Genomic DNA, 14,426 nt, shown 5'->3' on the forward strand with positions numbered 1-14,426 from the left:
GAGCATAGGAATCCTTCATTTAAGCCAAACATTTTATACATATGCGTGCATGCATGCATGTGTGCGCATGCACACACACACACAGGTTATTTCAAAAGTGTGTACAAAAATTCTGGGACATATTCTAACATCCAAAATAAAAAGGGGGTAAAAGTCATATAAACTATTTTGAATGTTTACGAAGCTATGGTTGTTTCAATTTTTAAAGATGGCTATGAAAATTTGAATGACAAAAATCTAAAAATAATGAAATAAATAAAAATAAGCCAACACATATCTAGTAAAATGTTTCTTCATATGAGGTTTGTGTTTGCATATTCTTATTTATATTTTTATTACTATTCAGAACTCCATGGCCATATTCAAACAGCCACAGCTTATTTCTTTTGTTATTTTGGACACCCTTACCAGAATTTTTTGCACATATTTTGAAAGAACATATATATGCATGTGCATGTGTTTTTTAAAGCATATTAAAAAAAATAAGAGAAGAGGGAAAAATAACATATCCAAACCAAACTGCTAATTTTATATTTAATAATAATTGTAAATCTGAAGGCTTATACAAAATTAAAACTATATTTCTAAACATTTAGTTTTCTTATGATATTACTTATTTTAATGTCTACTGCTAGTTTAAGATCAAAGGAAACAACTATCAAATTTCCATCTTTGCTGCAACAACCATGGTAGTCAGTACTTCTTCTTTGTTGCCTTTTGTCCATTGTAGCATGTGTTTAATAGGAAATGTTTTCAAAAGTGTTGTGATGTATTTTGTGTTTTATTCTATGCCTAAAAGCTTGATAGCTTTGAGCTGTCTTTAAATATAGTATATTAATATTTTGCATAGGCATTAGCTTTAAAATAAGTAGATTTTCTATTGGACAATATTCCATTTCACTAATTAGGAAAGAATGTGTTCACCAATTTTTAGAAAGTGACTTATATGATTGTAAATGTTATTCATTATCCAGTATATAATGTTGAATCATTGATTTCAATTGTTTTAGAACGTTTGAATATGAATCTTAACTGATATCTTTTGGTGTTACTTATGCTTTGAATATGAGTTTGCATAATTTTTACTTTATTGTTCAAATCATTTAAATTTCCGTTACTTAAAAAAAATTTAGATTTTAAATTTAAATATGTTTTTGGAATTAATACTGCTCATCTTGGCTCAAAGTGTACAGTTAACTGTTAGTGTCACAGTTTTTAGAAGATGTTTCTGTATGTCTCACAATTTCTGCAGTTCTGTTCTAGTGTTTGTAGAGTGCCAGATTACAGAATATAGCAGTTTTATTTCATTCTTAAGTTTATAGCTTGAAAAGAACTTATTCATAATATCTTGTAATATTGAAAGTTTTTAGCGTAATATGATTATGGAAGAGTGTAATAAGTTATTTTATACTAAATAAACTTGAGCATTATTGTTTTTAGCATCTGTTAAGATTATAACAAAATTTTATTATAATATTTTTACATTATGGTGTAGTGATCAGTGTTGTGAGTAGACCTTCAGATGTAGCTTATCATGAGGTTCTTTGCAATAATTTTATGTTGATTATTTTTCTGTTGCAGAAATAAGATTTGCTTTCTGGAACTTTCTTTTGCTTTCATTTATCATTATCTCTAGTGATCATATAAATCAGATAATTGGTTTTTAATTGACTCTTTTAAAATAAACATAATGATCACTGCCGATTCTTAAATAGTAAATAGATGTGAAAAATAAAATAACAGGAAGTTTGTGTGATACATTTTATATTCCTAATAAATGCATTTATAAAGATTGACAATTTAAAATTTTTTTGACTTGGAAAAAATAAAATTGTAATTTATCAAACTTTTTCTATTGTTTTATATAGAATGTGGCAAAAATTGAATTTTGAATTAAAATGAAATGACATGCAGAATTCAAGTTAAATACGCTTGGAATTTTTAGTTTTAATGTATACATTTTAATGTACAAACATGTCGCATTGAAGATAATATAGATCAGGGCAATTTAAAAGTTTTCAGTATGAGGAAGTGCACGAGACCAATCCTATCTCCAAAATGATCTTGTTATTAATTTATGTTAATTTTTAAATTTTTTTTTCTTTTTAACCCTATCATTTAAACACTTTTTTTTTCTTTTTAACCCTATCATTGTGGATGTCCAGAAATGTTATCCTGAGCATATATGAGGTATGGCAATAAAGCTCCTGGACTGGTTTAATAAAAAGAACACAAAGTGAAGGAGTTCAAAAATGGTTTATTTATTTTTTTTTTTTCAAAGTAAATCACTACCTGATGCACATATTACACCATTCTAAAAGTTTCTAAAAAAGTAAGTATACAACAGAGCTACAAGGCTCAATACGTTCTGTGTTGTATTTCAATATTTGTAGAAGAATAAGAGAAATTTGCCTCTATATGGTACACAGAACACTTATTTATGATATTCTTCAGAAATTAAAACGAATTTGTTTTAATTTCTGGAGAGTGTCATACATAAGTGTTCTACGTACCACATTGAGGTAAATTTCTCTTATTCTTCTACAAATATTAAAAAAGTCAGTGAAAGCATCCAAAGAGATGGATGTTCAATTCGTTGGTTATGTTTTTCTTTATGTCCTCAAGATCCTAAAATCTCATTCCTGTGAGGGCATGTTTCACCTTGGGAAAGAGGAAGAAGTCTGCTGGTGCTAGATTGGGAGAATAGGGTTTATGGTTAATTTGAATAATGTCAGTTTTCATCAGAAATGTCTTCACAAAAAGTGTGGAATGGGTGGGGTATTATTGTGCAAAAAGAATCAGCTGCCTTTCTCTTGAAATTGAGGCCTCACCCAAGAAATAGATTTCAATAGTCTTTGAAGCACCTGCACGTAGAATGCAGCATTGACTCTCTCCTCTTCATGTAAAATTCCTTATAAATCACCCAGTTTGTTGAAAAACAGGATCAGCATTGTCTTGATCCTGGAATTCTGTAAACAAAATGTTTTGGACCTTGGTGATGATTTTGAAGTCCACTGCATGCTCTGATGCTTTCTCTGGGTTGTACTGAAACACAGTCAAGGTAATTCAGATTGTCTTGACGAAGTGTTCGCACGATGACACCCTTCATTGCTTCTGCTCATCGGTGAAGCTGTGTGACATAAATTTTATTAGTAAATTAATAAGAGGAGTTTACCTCAATGTAGTACGTAGAACACTTCCATATGATACCCTCCAGAAATTAAAACGTTCCGTTTTAATTTCTGGAGGGTATCATACGGAATACTAATTAAAACGGACATAAATTTTGTACAGACCTAAATCTTTTTCCTTATCCCTAAATCTTTATGCAGGATTTGATGAATTGCCTCTTTATTCATAATCATCTCATCAGCCATCATTCTTAGGGTCAAACGATTATCTCTTTCCACAATTCACCAAACTTTTGCAACTCTGTCCTCATTTCGAGAGGTTGACGGATGCCTGCTTCTCTCACTGCAAACATCCTCAAATCTATCTTTGAACCACTTATACCATTCAAACACACTAGTATGACTTAACATTTCATCACCATAAACAGTTTTTTAACATATCATTTGTTTCTATTACAGATTTTCTCAGTTTAAAGCAAAATTTGATATTCATTCATTGCTCCATTGCAAAATTGTGACATGGAACAATAATGCTACTAACGAAATTGGTATTTCGTTAGTAGCATTAGTAGCAAAGACGTGCAACATCTATGCACACTTGCAAAATTGTTGAAAGTTAGCTTTCTTGCATAACTGATATGTTGCAGTTATGGACAGCTTGTCCTTAAAACTTGCAGCCTACTAGACAATCTGTATCACCATCTGTTGGAGGAAGTTTGAACTACAACATACCATTTCCATTTATTTTAAAACTCACTGAGCATGACTACAACAGCACCAATCCAAGAACTTTATTGCCACACCTTGTACATTTTGAGAAATAACATATGAATAAAGTTGGGAAAGGGAAGACAATTATTTCCCTAAGTGAATGCATGCTGTCTTTTCTACATGGAACAGAACTTATTTTTCCAGTAAAATAGAAATAATTGTTTTGTAATTGAATAATAATTGAGTTTCCATGAAACATTACTCTTAACAGGTTGACTGGTTATTTTGAGTGTGTTTAGTGCATTGGCTACATTGTTCATCGTATGTGCTAATTCATATGGTTTTTTTTTTTTTACTGTGTATTATGTCAGTAAAGATTATATATTCATGAGCAGATGTGCATGCTGTGCACACTGAAAATCCTATAATAACTCACAGGAGAATATATACTCTATCTGCCTGAGATCAGCTAACTTAAATCCCCAATTGAAGAGAGAATTTTTCTATTCCCCAATGGGAAATGAACCAAGGCCTCTCTAAATAAGTAAGAAATGATGAACCCACAAGTCCTTTCATACAAGGCAGATGATTACCATCATAAGTAACACACTTCGAATGATTTGACACAAACTTTCCAATAGATTTTCTGTTATCTTATTAACAATTACTTGAATTTTCATATTTATGCTTTAAGTTTATTACTCATTCATGTGTGTCTGAACAATAGTCAAAAAACATAAGTCTTTCTATTAAATAGCTATGAAACAATTTCAGAGGACTAAGGTCAGAAGTTGTAGAGAGGAGATAGGGAGTGGGAGCATTTCAGAATAACTCATTTCAAGATTTGGGAACACAAGCTGTTTACAAATCTCAGAATCATTTATTACCCACAAAGTTATTGCTCAAATATATCAGCACAACATATGGTGCTGATATTTGGCTTATTGATGTTTTCTTTCAATAAGATAGCTCCAGGGCTGTGCAAATGGGCATTGGATGAGTCGCACCAGGGCCCCCCGATCTGTGGAGCCCCAATCGAGGGAGCCATCAAAGTCTCAGCATAAATTAATAAGGCCCCCCAAGTACCTTTGCATGGCTCTGGATAGCTTCATACATGAACATAGACATCTTATTGAAAGAACTTGAGTAGGGACATCTTTTGTCTCTACTTTGTATATATCAGTATCATCCTGCATGATGATCGTGAGATTCATCCAAATTTATGAACCTGGATGCAACATCTATGCACACTTGCAAAATTGTTGAAAGTTAGCTTTCTTGCATAACTGAGTTGCAGTTATGGACAGCTTGTCCTTAAAATTTATCTTAAATTTTATGGGGTAAGTACACTTTATCCCAAAGAATTTGGAAAGCATTTTTTGTGCTTTATGCTAATTTGTCGGATAAAATAACACATCTCCTTGTTGCACACCTGCCAATTTTTTTTAAGGCTTCAGGCCATACAGTTCCCAGTTGGTTTCTGATACATTATGCTTTTTCTTGAAAATTTAGTGCTCACCAATTTATCACTATTTATAATGGTGCCTCGTGGACTCAAAAATGTTCCTTAATTCTCTCTTTGATAACATCATTAAATTAGTGAAATTCATTTTCTGCCACGTCCTGTACTATCACTTGAAAAGTTGTTTAATAAGTGCAGCAAATCAGCCACATTAGTTACATTAATGATAAATATAGATAATGAAAACTTGTGCAATGTTTCACTCTTTCTTGATTTCTGTGTGGTAATTTTGCTAGTAGACGTACATAAACTTTGAATTGCAGTTTAAATCATCTCCGGCCATTAACTTTATGCTATACCATGAAACATGATTCAGTGTAGCCTTATTGACCAATTTAAATGTCTTAAACAGACCCATAGATGTTGTACTAATTTATAATTCATTTTTCTTCTTTTCCTGTGCAAATTGCTTTTTTTTTTTCAAATGGCCAGTCATTTTTAAATAAACCGAATTAATTTTGGTCCCAGACTAAAACAAAGCTAGCATATTTTTGAAATAAACCAAATTAATTTTGATCCCAGACTAAAACAAAACTAGCATATTTTTGAAATAAACCTAATTAATTTTGATCCTAGACTAAAACAAAACTAGCATGTATCACAAATCAGTATTTTCTTCCACCTGTTAAATGATAGTAGAGTCTGCATTGGTTATTGTTTGTATGATTCTTTGAGTTAATGATGTTTTAGTGTTATATGTCAGATTGCAACGAGATACCAATTTGATTGTTTGATTTTTAATATATTCAAAATTTTTAAATATTATGTAATGTCACTTTATTATAGTATTTGGTTTTTTTTTTTTTTTTTTAATTTGGTTGTAGCTATTGAGATTCCCATTCATTGTTTGTGTGAATTATATAGAAATTTAGCAGTGTTTAATTGTAGATAATTGTTATATTGCCACATCAGTGTTAAAGTGCAAACTGTTATAATAATGACGTCTAAATTTTATATATTGATTCGGAATGTGTAATAATTATTCTTAAAACTTGTTTGGATAATTCACGCATAATACTTTTATATTCATTTCTTTCAATATAATTATGTTTTTCATATATAATTATTCAGTCATAATCTAGCAATTTATATGTCTATATTTGAATTATTTTTAACTGAAAAGTGACCATGTAATCTTTTGATTAAATTTCATTTTTAGATTATGATTGAGATATAATTCTTGAAAGACTTTTAGTAAGTCTACAAAGGCATATGTGTTTATGCAAATATTGGCATCTTTATTTGTACATTGTGGTTACAGTTATTGTCTGTGTTTTGACACATTGTCATAACCTGGATGTATACAGTGTTTTGTATATAATCTTTTTTAATTAAAATTCTTTGAAAAGTAGTTTGGTTTTCTTAAATCCACATCATAAGAGAGAAACACGGTTTCTCTCTAACACAATTGATAAATTGCAGCAATCCTTACACACAACACAGTACTTATATAACATGATTTTTCTCTAACACAGTTAAAGAATTGTGGCAAAACCTCACATAACACAGTATTTTTGAGGGCGTTAACCCCACTTATTATTAGGGCATATATATATTCATATGCCCTAATAGCTTAAGCCCTATTTCCCACTTGCCCCAAAAAATATGCTGTATGTCCCACTTGCCCTAATTACATTTCTATTATGTGTATGTAAACGTATCCTATTTTTTCGAAGCGATAAAAATATAAATATGGACTTCAAAAACATAATGAAAAAAAATAAACAATTATAAAACATCAAAAATAATAATCAATTTATTTTTGTTATGCAAATACAAATTATGTTTAAAATACAAATACAATTTATTAAAGTTTAAATTATACTAATCGTTCAGTGGAAGAAAGTAACCAACTGCTTACACAAGTGTGTAAATCGATGACCCCATTTTGTTTATCTGCTCTTAATTTCATTAATTTGTTATTAATGCAATCATATTTATGTTTTTTATGAGGTGGAATATTTCAGACATTTACTAATCCTAGTATTCTCTTTAAAATTATTTTGTTGTTTTCTTTAAAAGGGTAATCATCTTCCATACATTAACATGATGGTGCCCCACAGATTTATTTAAGGCCATCCTTCCAGCATGATTTATTATCCGAGGACCAAAATTAGCATGATGATTCCACAATGATGGCGGAAAGTTAGCAGTGGATCCAATCCAATTTGTTTCGAAGTATTTTATAAACACTTTGCACTTTTCATATGAAGGATATTCTGATTCGGTGGACATTCTCGCATGATTCCTTCCCAAGCTTCCTCTAAAGAAACAAATGATAATCCCACCTTTGACTTCACTTACTTTTTGACAATTTGTTCCTCAGCATATGCTAGTTTAATCCTAAATGTTGTACTTTCTGCCAAATTGCTTGACTGAAATGAAATAAACAGCCCTTAACATCAGCATCAGAAAATATTTCTTCTATGGATCTAATCACAGCATTTTTGTAATTAACTTGGAATTTTCTTGGTTGAAACATGGTCCCGATTTTCAGTGCCTTCTGTTGAATTAATTGGAATGCGATTTTAAGTTGATTTTGATTTATCTGGAAGAAGAATATAATGAAATGGAAACATTTGTCCTCTATGCAAAATACACAAGAACCCCAGATCCAGGATAAAAACTTGGCAGCAGCAGCATGGTCTGATGATAGGTATCAGCAGGGCCGGATTAAGGATGAAAGAGGACCCCCCCCCACCACATTTAAATTTGAAGCCCCTGGTGTTCAAAGAAAGTGCATCAGAAAGGAAGGTATATAGTGTATATATATATTGCACATACATAAAAATACAAATACTACATCGGTTTTTATATTTATATTGTGAATAATAATTCATTGATAAAAATGTAAAGCAAGAGACCAAAAATGTCTTATGGTTTTTGCCTTGAAAAATAAAGTAACAATAAAAACAATTTTATTAGAAACTTTTAACTTATTTATTCTACAATAAAAAGCTATAAGAATAAAATTTAAACACTTGACAAGTTAAGTTTAAGTATACTTTTATATTACACGTTTTCTTGGTTTATTATTATTAGAAAATCTTATCACTACTTTAGAAAATATTTACACTGAAAATGAGGATCCTCTTCGGGTGAGGCCCCCGGCCATAGCCGGTTTGGCTGTGGCGTTAATGCAGCCCTGGGTATTGGTAAGATCCCGAACTAGCCAGCACACCAACTATAAATAATATTAATATTATAATATAATAATAACTACATTATACTTATAAATGATTATTAGGTGTTTAGCCAGTAAAATAATATCTTTAATATAAATAGATACTGAATATCTTTAATTACAAATAGATACTGTAGCTTTTGAGACAAATTGTGTCTCTTCTTCAACAGAAAATGGAAACTTTAGAGATAAAATTATTCTAACGGACACAGTTGTGTATGCGAGGGCACGAGGTAGGTCATTCAATAATTAAACTGGTGTTTATTGTTGTTGCATGGACATGCGTAGTTTTTCTCCAACGCTTGTCTAAACCTAAAACGGCTGTCTCTAAGATGGGGTGTAGTCTCATGCCTTTGAAGCAATTCATGGCTCTCGAATTACGCAATATATTGAGTGACTCTAACCAGAGGTGGTGGCGAAATTGTCGGGAGTGGTCAATTATTTCATAGTCCCGCTTGGGATTGAGGTCGTGGTGGGTGAACTAGAAGTGTTCCGCGAATAATAATAATAATATTGTGACCGGTCGGTCTCAGCAAGGCAAATCGCTCTGTCGTGTTCTGCAAGGCGGTCTTGAAGATGTCTCAAAGTCTCTCCTATGTAGCAGCTGTTACAGTCTTTGCAGGCTATGCGGTATATTACACTGCTGCATAAGAGAGGGGTGACCGGGGTCTTTACATTGGACACTAGAGAAAGTAAATTTCCGTTAGAATAATTTTATCTCTAAAGTTTCCATTTTCTGTTGAAGAAGAGACACAATTTGTCTCGAAAGCTATAGTATCTATTTGTAATTAAAGATATTCAGTACCTATTTATATTAAAGATATTATTTTACTGGCTAAACACCTAATCATCATTTATATCCTATGGATTCCAGTACAATAGGTCCATTTATCTTTATATTATAATTATTATATAATAATAACCTTAATAGGTATTATTCCACACTGTTAAGAGCAAACGTCAGGTGTTTGGCTACTATTTGAATAAATTGTTAGGTTGACAAATGCAGATGGAAACACTGGGGGCGTTACCTCACTTGCTCTTCAATCATCTGTAAAGGGTCAGTAGAGTAAAAAGGATTGAAGGCATGCAATTGACAATAGCACCCCCCCCCCCACTCTTACCATTGGAACACGATTAGGGCAGGTCTCTATTATGGCAAGTGTTCGTTAGGGTATGTGTGATTAGGGCATATGCAATTATGGCAAATGTTCATTAGGGCAAGTGACCATTAGCGCTTCTGAGATTAGGACAAGTGGGAGTAAACCATTTTTGAGCTTTTGTGCGAGAAAAACCCTGCTATTATGTTGGATGTAATTTTTCAATATTTCCCTTCTTTTTTGTGAATCCCCCCTGTTGACTCACTAGTCATTATGCAAAAAAAAAAAAAAATTATTGGGAAATCCCTGTATTTTATTTTGTTGAGAAATCCTTGTGTTAGGTTCTCAACTATTGAACTTGTGCTTGTTTGAGACCATAAAAAATTGCGACTTTGAAGATTTTTGTAAGGTTATTTTGGTTTTTATTTCAAGGTTTAGTGTCAAACAACGTTAACCACAAAATTGCATTTTCTTTTTGCAATAGCTTTACTTTATATAAATAACAATGCATATCATATCATAGAACTGTATCTCTCTAGTACAGGCATGTCAAACTCGTTTTGCACCACAGGCCATATAAGCTATTTTGCATTAGGCTGAGGGCCACATGCCTTCAATACTCAAAAAAATAAACAAAACACAATTTTTAGAATTACTGTATTTAGTATATAGATAATCTGTTTTGTATCCTACGTTAGTTTTTAAATTAAAAATACTTTACAATATTTAATAAAAAATAAACAATAAAACCACAATTTATTATTATATCATTTTTAGAGGACACTTGGCATTGTTTTCCACAAAGAAGATCATCAAAATTTGGTTGAATGTCTTGAGCTGATGTAATCTTTAAGATTGATGATAGATGGTGATTGGTTAATCTTAACCTTTCTGGAATTTTGTTATTTTTCATTGAAGAAAACAGTTGCTTGCATAAGTATGAACATAGCCAGTATGTTCGTAGTGAAAGATAACATTTTTGGAAATCGGTCTGCGGGTAAATAAGTGTAAAAGTCTGGAATTCCAACTTCCGTATATTTTTGCTTTAGCAAAGAGTCACATTGGATTTCAATTAATTCCATTTGTAAGCGCTCATCAACAATTTCAATATCAATAGACACAGGTGAAGCAAAAAGACGAAACTGTAATTCACAGTTTTTGAAATTATTATTATTATTATTGTTATCAGCTATACGGTGCAAGGAAGCCCAAGGCTTATGCTGCACCAGCTAAAAAAAATTCACAAGTACCCTGAGTGAGTGAGAGAGAGAGAGAGGTTCAGAAATAAAGGAGTTACCAAGAAAGAGAAGAATGGTGAATCAGAAAATCTTCTATTGAACTCCATTTCTAACAACTTAATTTGGTGTATATATTCTGTAAATTTTAGGTCAGATGATTTTAACAGAGATTGGCAACTTTTAAAATGTGTGGTGCAAACAACTTTTAAAATTTGTTTGCACCACAGTAATAATTTTTCTTTGAAAATGTTAATATTATCAAATAACATTGTAGCAATGTAATGTTTTCCTTGAAGTTTAAGATTAAGTTGGTTAAGATGACTTGTAATGTCAATTGAGAAGGCCAGATCCTTTATCCACGTACATCTTTTAATACAGTACATTCATAATTCTTTGTTTCCAAGAACATTACGATTTCATCCAGCAGCTCAAAGAATCGTTTCAAGAATTTATGACTCGAAATCCATCGAACTTCTGTATAATAGGGTAGATAAGTGTATTCACTTTTTATGTTCCAGAAATGAAACAAACTGTCAATGATTACATGTACTCAAATAAAATTTATAATTTGGGAGACTTTTTTTTTAGCACGTCTGATATTTAAAACCTTGGAACATAATACTTGCTGGTGAATAATACAATGACAATGTTCGAAATGATTATTACCATGTTGTTTGCATGTTTCTTTTAGTTTTGCAACGACACCCTTAGTAATACCCATTATGGCAGCTGTGCCATCAATTGCAAGACCAATCAACTTGTTCAATGGTAATTTATATTTATTCAGAATTTCCATGAGTGCACCAAAAATATCAGCTCCAGTGGTTGTATCATGCATAGGAATAATTTCTAAAAGCTCTTTGCGTACTTTCAAGTTCACATCACACCCACGAATAAAAATGGCCAGTTGAGCAATATCTCGAATGTCTGTACTTTTGTAAATTGCAATAGAATAAGCTTCAAATGTGGATATCATTGAATTGAGCTGATTTTTTAAATTCTCAGCTATTTCATCGATCCTATTGGCTACTGTGTTTCTAATTAAGCTTACACTTTTGAAGCTTTTTACTTTCTCTGGACACAACACTTCCGCTATTTTAATTAAACACTCACTAATAAAATCTCTTTCTGTAAAAGGTTTTGATTTGCTTGCAATTAAATGTGATAACAAGTAACTAGCTTTTACAGCTGCTGTATTTTCCTCACAAGGTTTGGTAAACAAGTTTTGCTGTTTTTTAAGAATTGATTTCGGCTATAACAACTTACTTTCACAATGTTTCTCAACATATTTATCACAGATTTCTTTATGATGTGTATCATAATGTCTCCTGATAGTGTATTCTTTGCAGACTGAAATAGATTTACTACATATTAGCATACTATTTTGCTCTTTTTCTGGATGCGGTAATAGTCTAGCTCCCATTTCTCTTGGAAGTTATGGCATTCTTCTTCAATTGTTCTTTTCTTACTCATACTGGTATTAGGGGTTGACATAATATTTATTATTATGCATCTTTTTAATTTAATACAAATAAAACACAAAATTAACTGCACACAGTTAAAAATATAATTCACGAATATACAACTGAGTAAACATTTTGTGGGCTGTAATACTCAAAGCTGCAGGCAAAGGCTTAAAAATGAAACATTATGTCCTATCTTTTCTCTTTTTCAAGCGCTGCATTGAAAATTGCTTAAATGTAAAATTCGAAATAAATTATGTGAAAATAAAAATAAACTTGATTAGAATGTTTTTCCATTTATTTTAATTAAAAAAAAAAAAAGATTTTCAAGAAATCTCGGTGGGCCGCAGCCTTTTTGTTGGAGGACCGCGTGTTTGACATGCCTGCTCTAGTACTTTTGTTTGTTTGTTTTTCATTTGGTTTTTAGGAGCATTAGCAACTAAGGCCATATTGCTCCGGGATATGCGGTGGTCATTCCCTGACCTTTCCGTATCCTCCGTATTTGGTGGTGACGGGCTCGAACCCCGGTCTAATCAAGAAGCGTGTGCTACGCACTGCTGCTCCTTCCCACCTGGCTACGGAGGCGCCTCTAGTACTTTACAAGTAAGCTTAGGTTGTAAGTAAATTTCCAGTAAACCAAGAAAATGTCAAATGACTTTTTTTTTTTAGTTAATTACAAAATCATTTTGTGGTTGATGTTGTTTGACACTAAGCCCTCGATTTGATTGTTTATAAATTTTTCCGGGTATGTATTACTAAAACTTTGTTCTTAAGAACTGTATTGAAATAATTTATTTGTTGTGAATTAAATTCCAGCCCTAAATTATGGCTAAGGAAAGTAAAAAAAAAAGCACCACTCAAAATAAACTTAATTTCTCTAGAATCAATGGTACAAATTTTGGATCCTCATAAAAAAAGGGAAAAAGGTATCATATGTTGCAGAAAGTTTAAATTTAAATGAAACAACAATCCGAGCGAGGCGCCTCGGTAGCCAGGTGGGCAGGAGCAGCAGTGCGTAGCACACGCTTCTGGATTAGACTGGGGTTCGAGCCCATCACCACCAAATAAGGAGGATGCGGAAAGGTCAGGGAATGACCACCGCATATCCCGGAGCAATATGGCCTTAGTTGCTAATGCTCCTAAAAACCAAATAACAAACAAACAATCCGAGCCATAAAGAAAAATGAACAGAAAATTAGAACTGCTGTTGCTGCAGGATCTTTAATTTCTGCAAATATGACGGCTCATCCCTGTGTGCCAATAATTGAGAAAATAGAAGCTCTTGGTATTTGGATTGACAACAGCAGCAAAAAAAAAAAAAAAAAAGGATCCCATTAGACAGCAACATAATTAAACAAAAGGCACTAAAAATTTATAACCATTTAGAAGAAAATGGAGAATCTTCTGTTAATTCGGAATTTGTTACCAGTAAAGATTGATTTGAGAAATTTAAAAACTGCTTCTCATTAGATAACATAAGAATTCAAGGAGCAAGTGCATCGGCTGATAATGAAGCAGCCAAGAAGTATCCAGAGGAGTTTCAAAAAATTATTGAAGAGCATGGATACACACCACATCAAGTTTTCAGTGCTGATGAGATAGATCTTTGGTGGAAAAAAATGCCCAAAAGAACATTTATTTCAAAAAAAGAGAAAACTACACCGGGTTTTAAGGCATAAAATGATCAATGTAACATTACTTATGTGCAGTAACACATCAGGAGATTACATGATAAAACCTATGCCAGTTTATAGATCCTCTAACCTTGTGCAATTTCTGAATGATGTAAATGAAAACACATTACCAGTATATTGGAAAGCAAATAAAAAAGCTTAGGTAACTACCAGCTGTTGAAAACTATTTAAAGCGGAAAAATCTAGATTTCAAAATTTTATTTCTATTGGATAACGCACCAGGCCATCCAAAAGATTTAAGTCATCCAAAGGTTGAAGTAATGTTCCTATCACTATAGTTGTAGTAGGCTAATACAACTCTTTAATTCAGCCATTAGATCAAGGCATTATATCTATCTACCTTTAAAACTTATTACATCAGAAAATCATTACAATGGATTTTG

At 32.0% G+C, this 14,426-nt stretch overlaps 1 protein-coding gene across 1 annotated transcript; it reads right to left on the minus strand.

The window, feature by feature from the left end:
• Positions 1–202: 202 nt before the first annotated feature.
• LOC150077240 (general transcription factor II-I repeat domain-containing protein 2-like) lies at positions 203–12,309 on the minus strand. The gene is made up of 3 exons (XM_090385825.1): positions 12,153–12,309; positions 11,553–12,014; positions 203–237 (listed from the first exon to the last, which is right to left on the minus strand). Exons 1-3 carry the CDS (start codon positions 12,307–12,309, stop codon positions 203–205), a joined length of 654 nt encoding a protein of 217 aa, XP_090241951.1.
• Positions 12,310–14,426: the final 2,117 nt, after the last annotated feature.

This window comes from Mastigoproctus giganteus, chromosome 12, assembly GCF_048544385.1.
Source record: "Mastigoproctus giganteus isolate SK-2022 chromosome 12, ASM4854438v1, whole genome shotgun sequence".
NCBI classification, from domain to species: domain Eukaryota; kingdom Metazoa; phylum Arthropoda; class Arachnida; order Uropygi; family Thelyphonidae; genus Mastigoproctus; species Mastigoproctus giganteus.

What these genes read in the sequence shown, in the direction of transcription:
- LOC150077240 (XM_090385825.1), bottom strand. Translation starts at nt 12,309, where the DNA reads ATGGGAGCTAGACTATTACCGCATCCAGAAAAAGAGCAAAATAGTATG. An exon ending in TGTTGAGAAACATTGTGAAA is followed by an intron (nt 12,015 to 12,152) that starts GTAAGTTGTTAT and finishes AACCTTTTACAG; the next exon opens with AAAGAGATTTTATTAGTGAG. An exon ending in AGAAACATGCAAACAACATG is followed by an intron (nt 238 to 11,552) that starts GTAATAATCATT and finishes CATTATTTTTAG; the next exon opens with ATTTTTGTCATTCAAATTTT.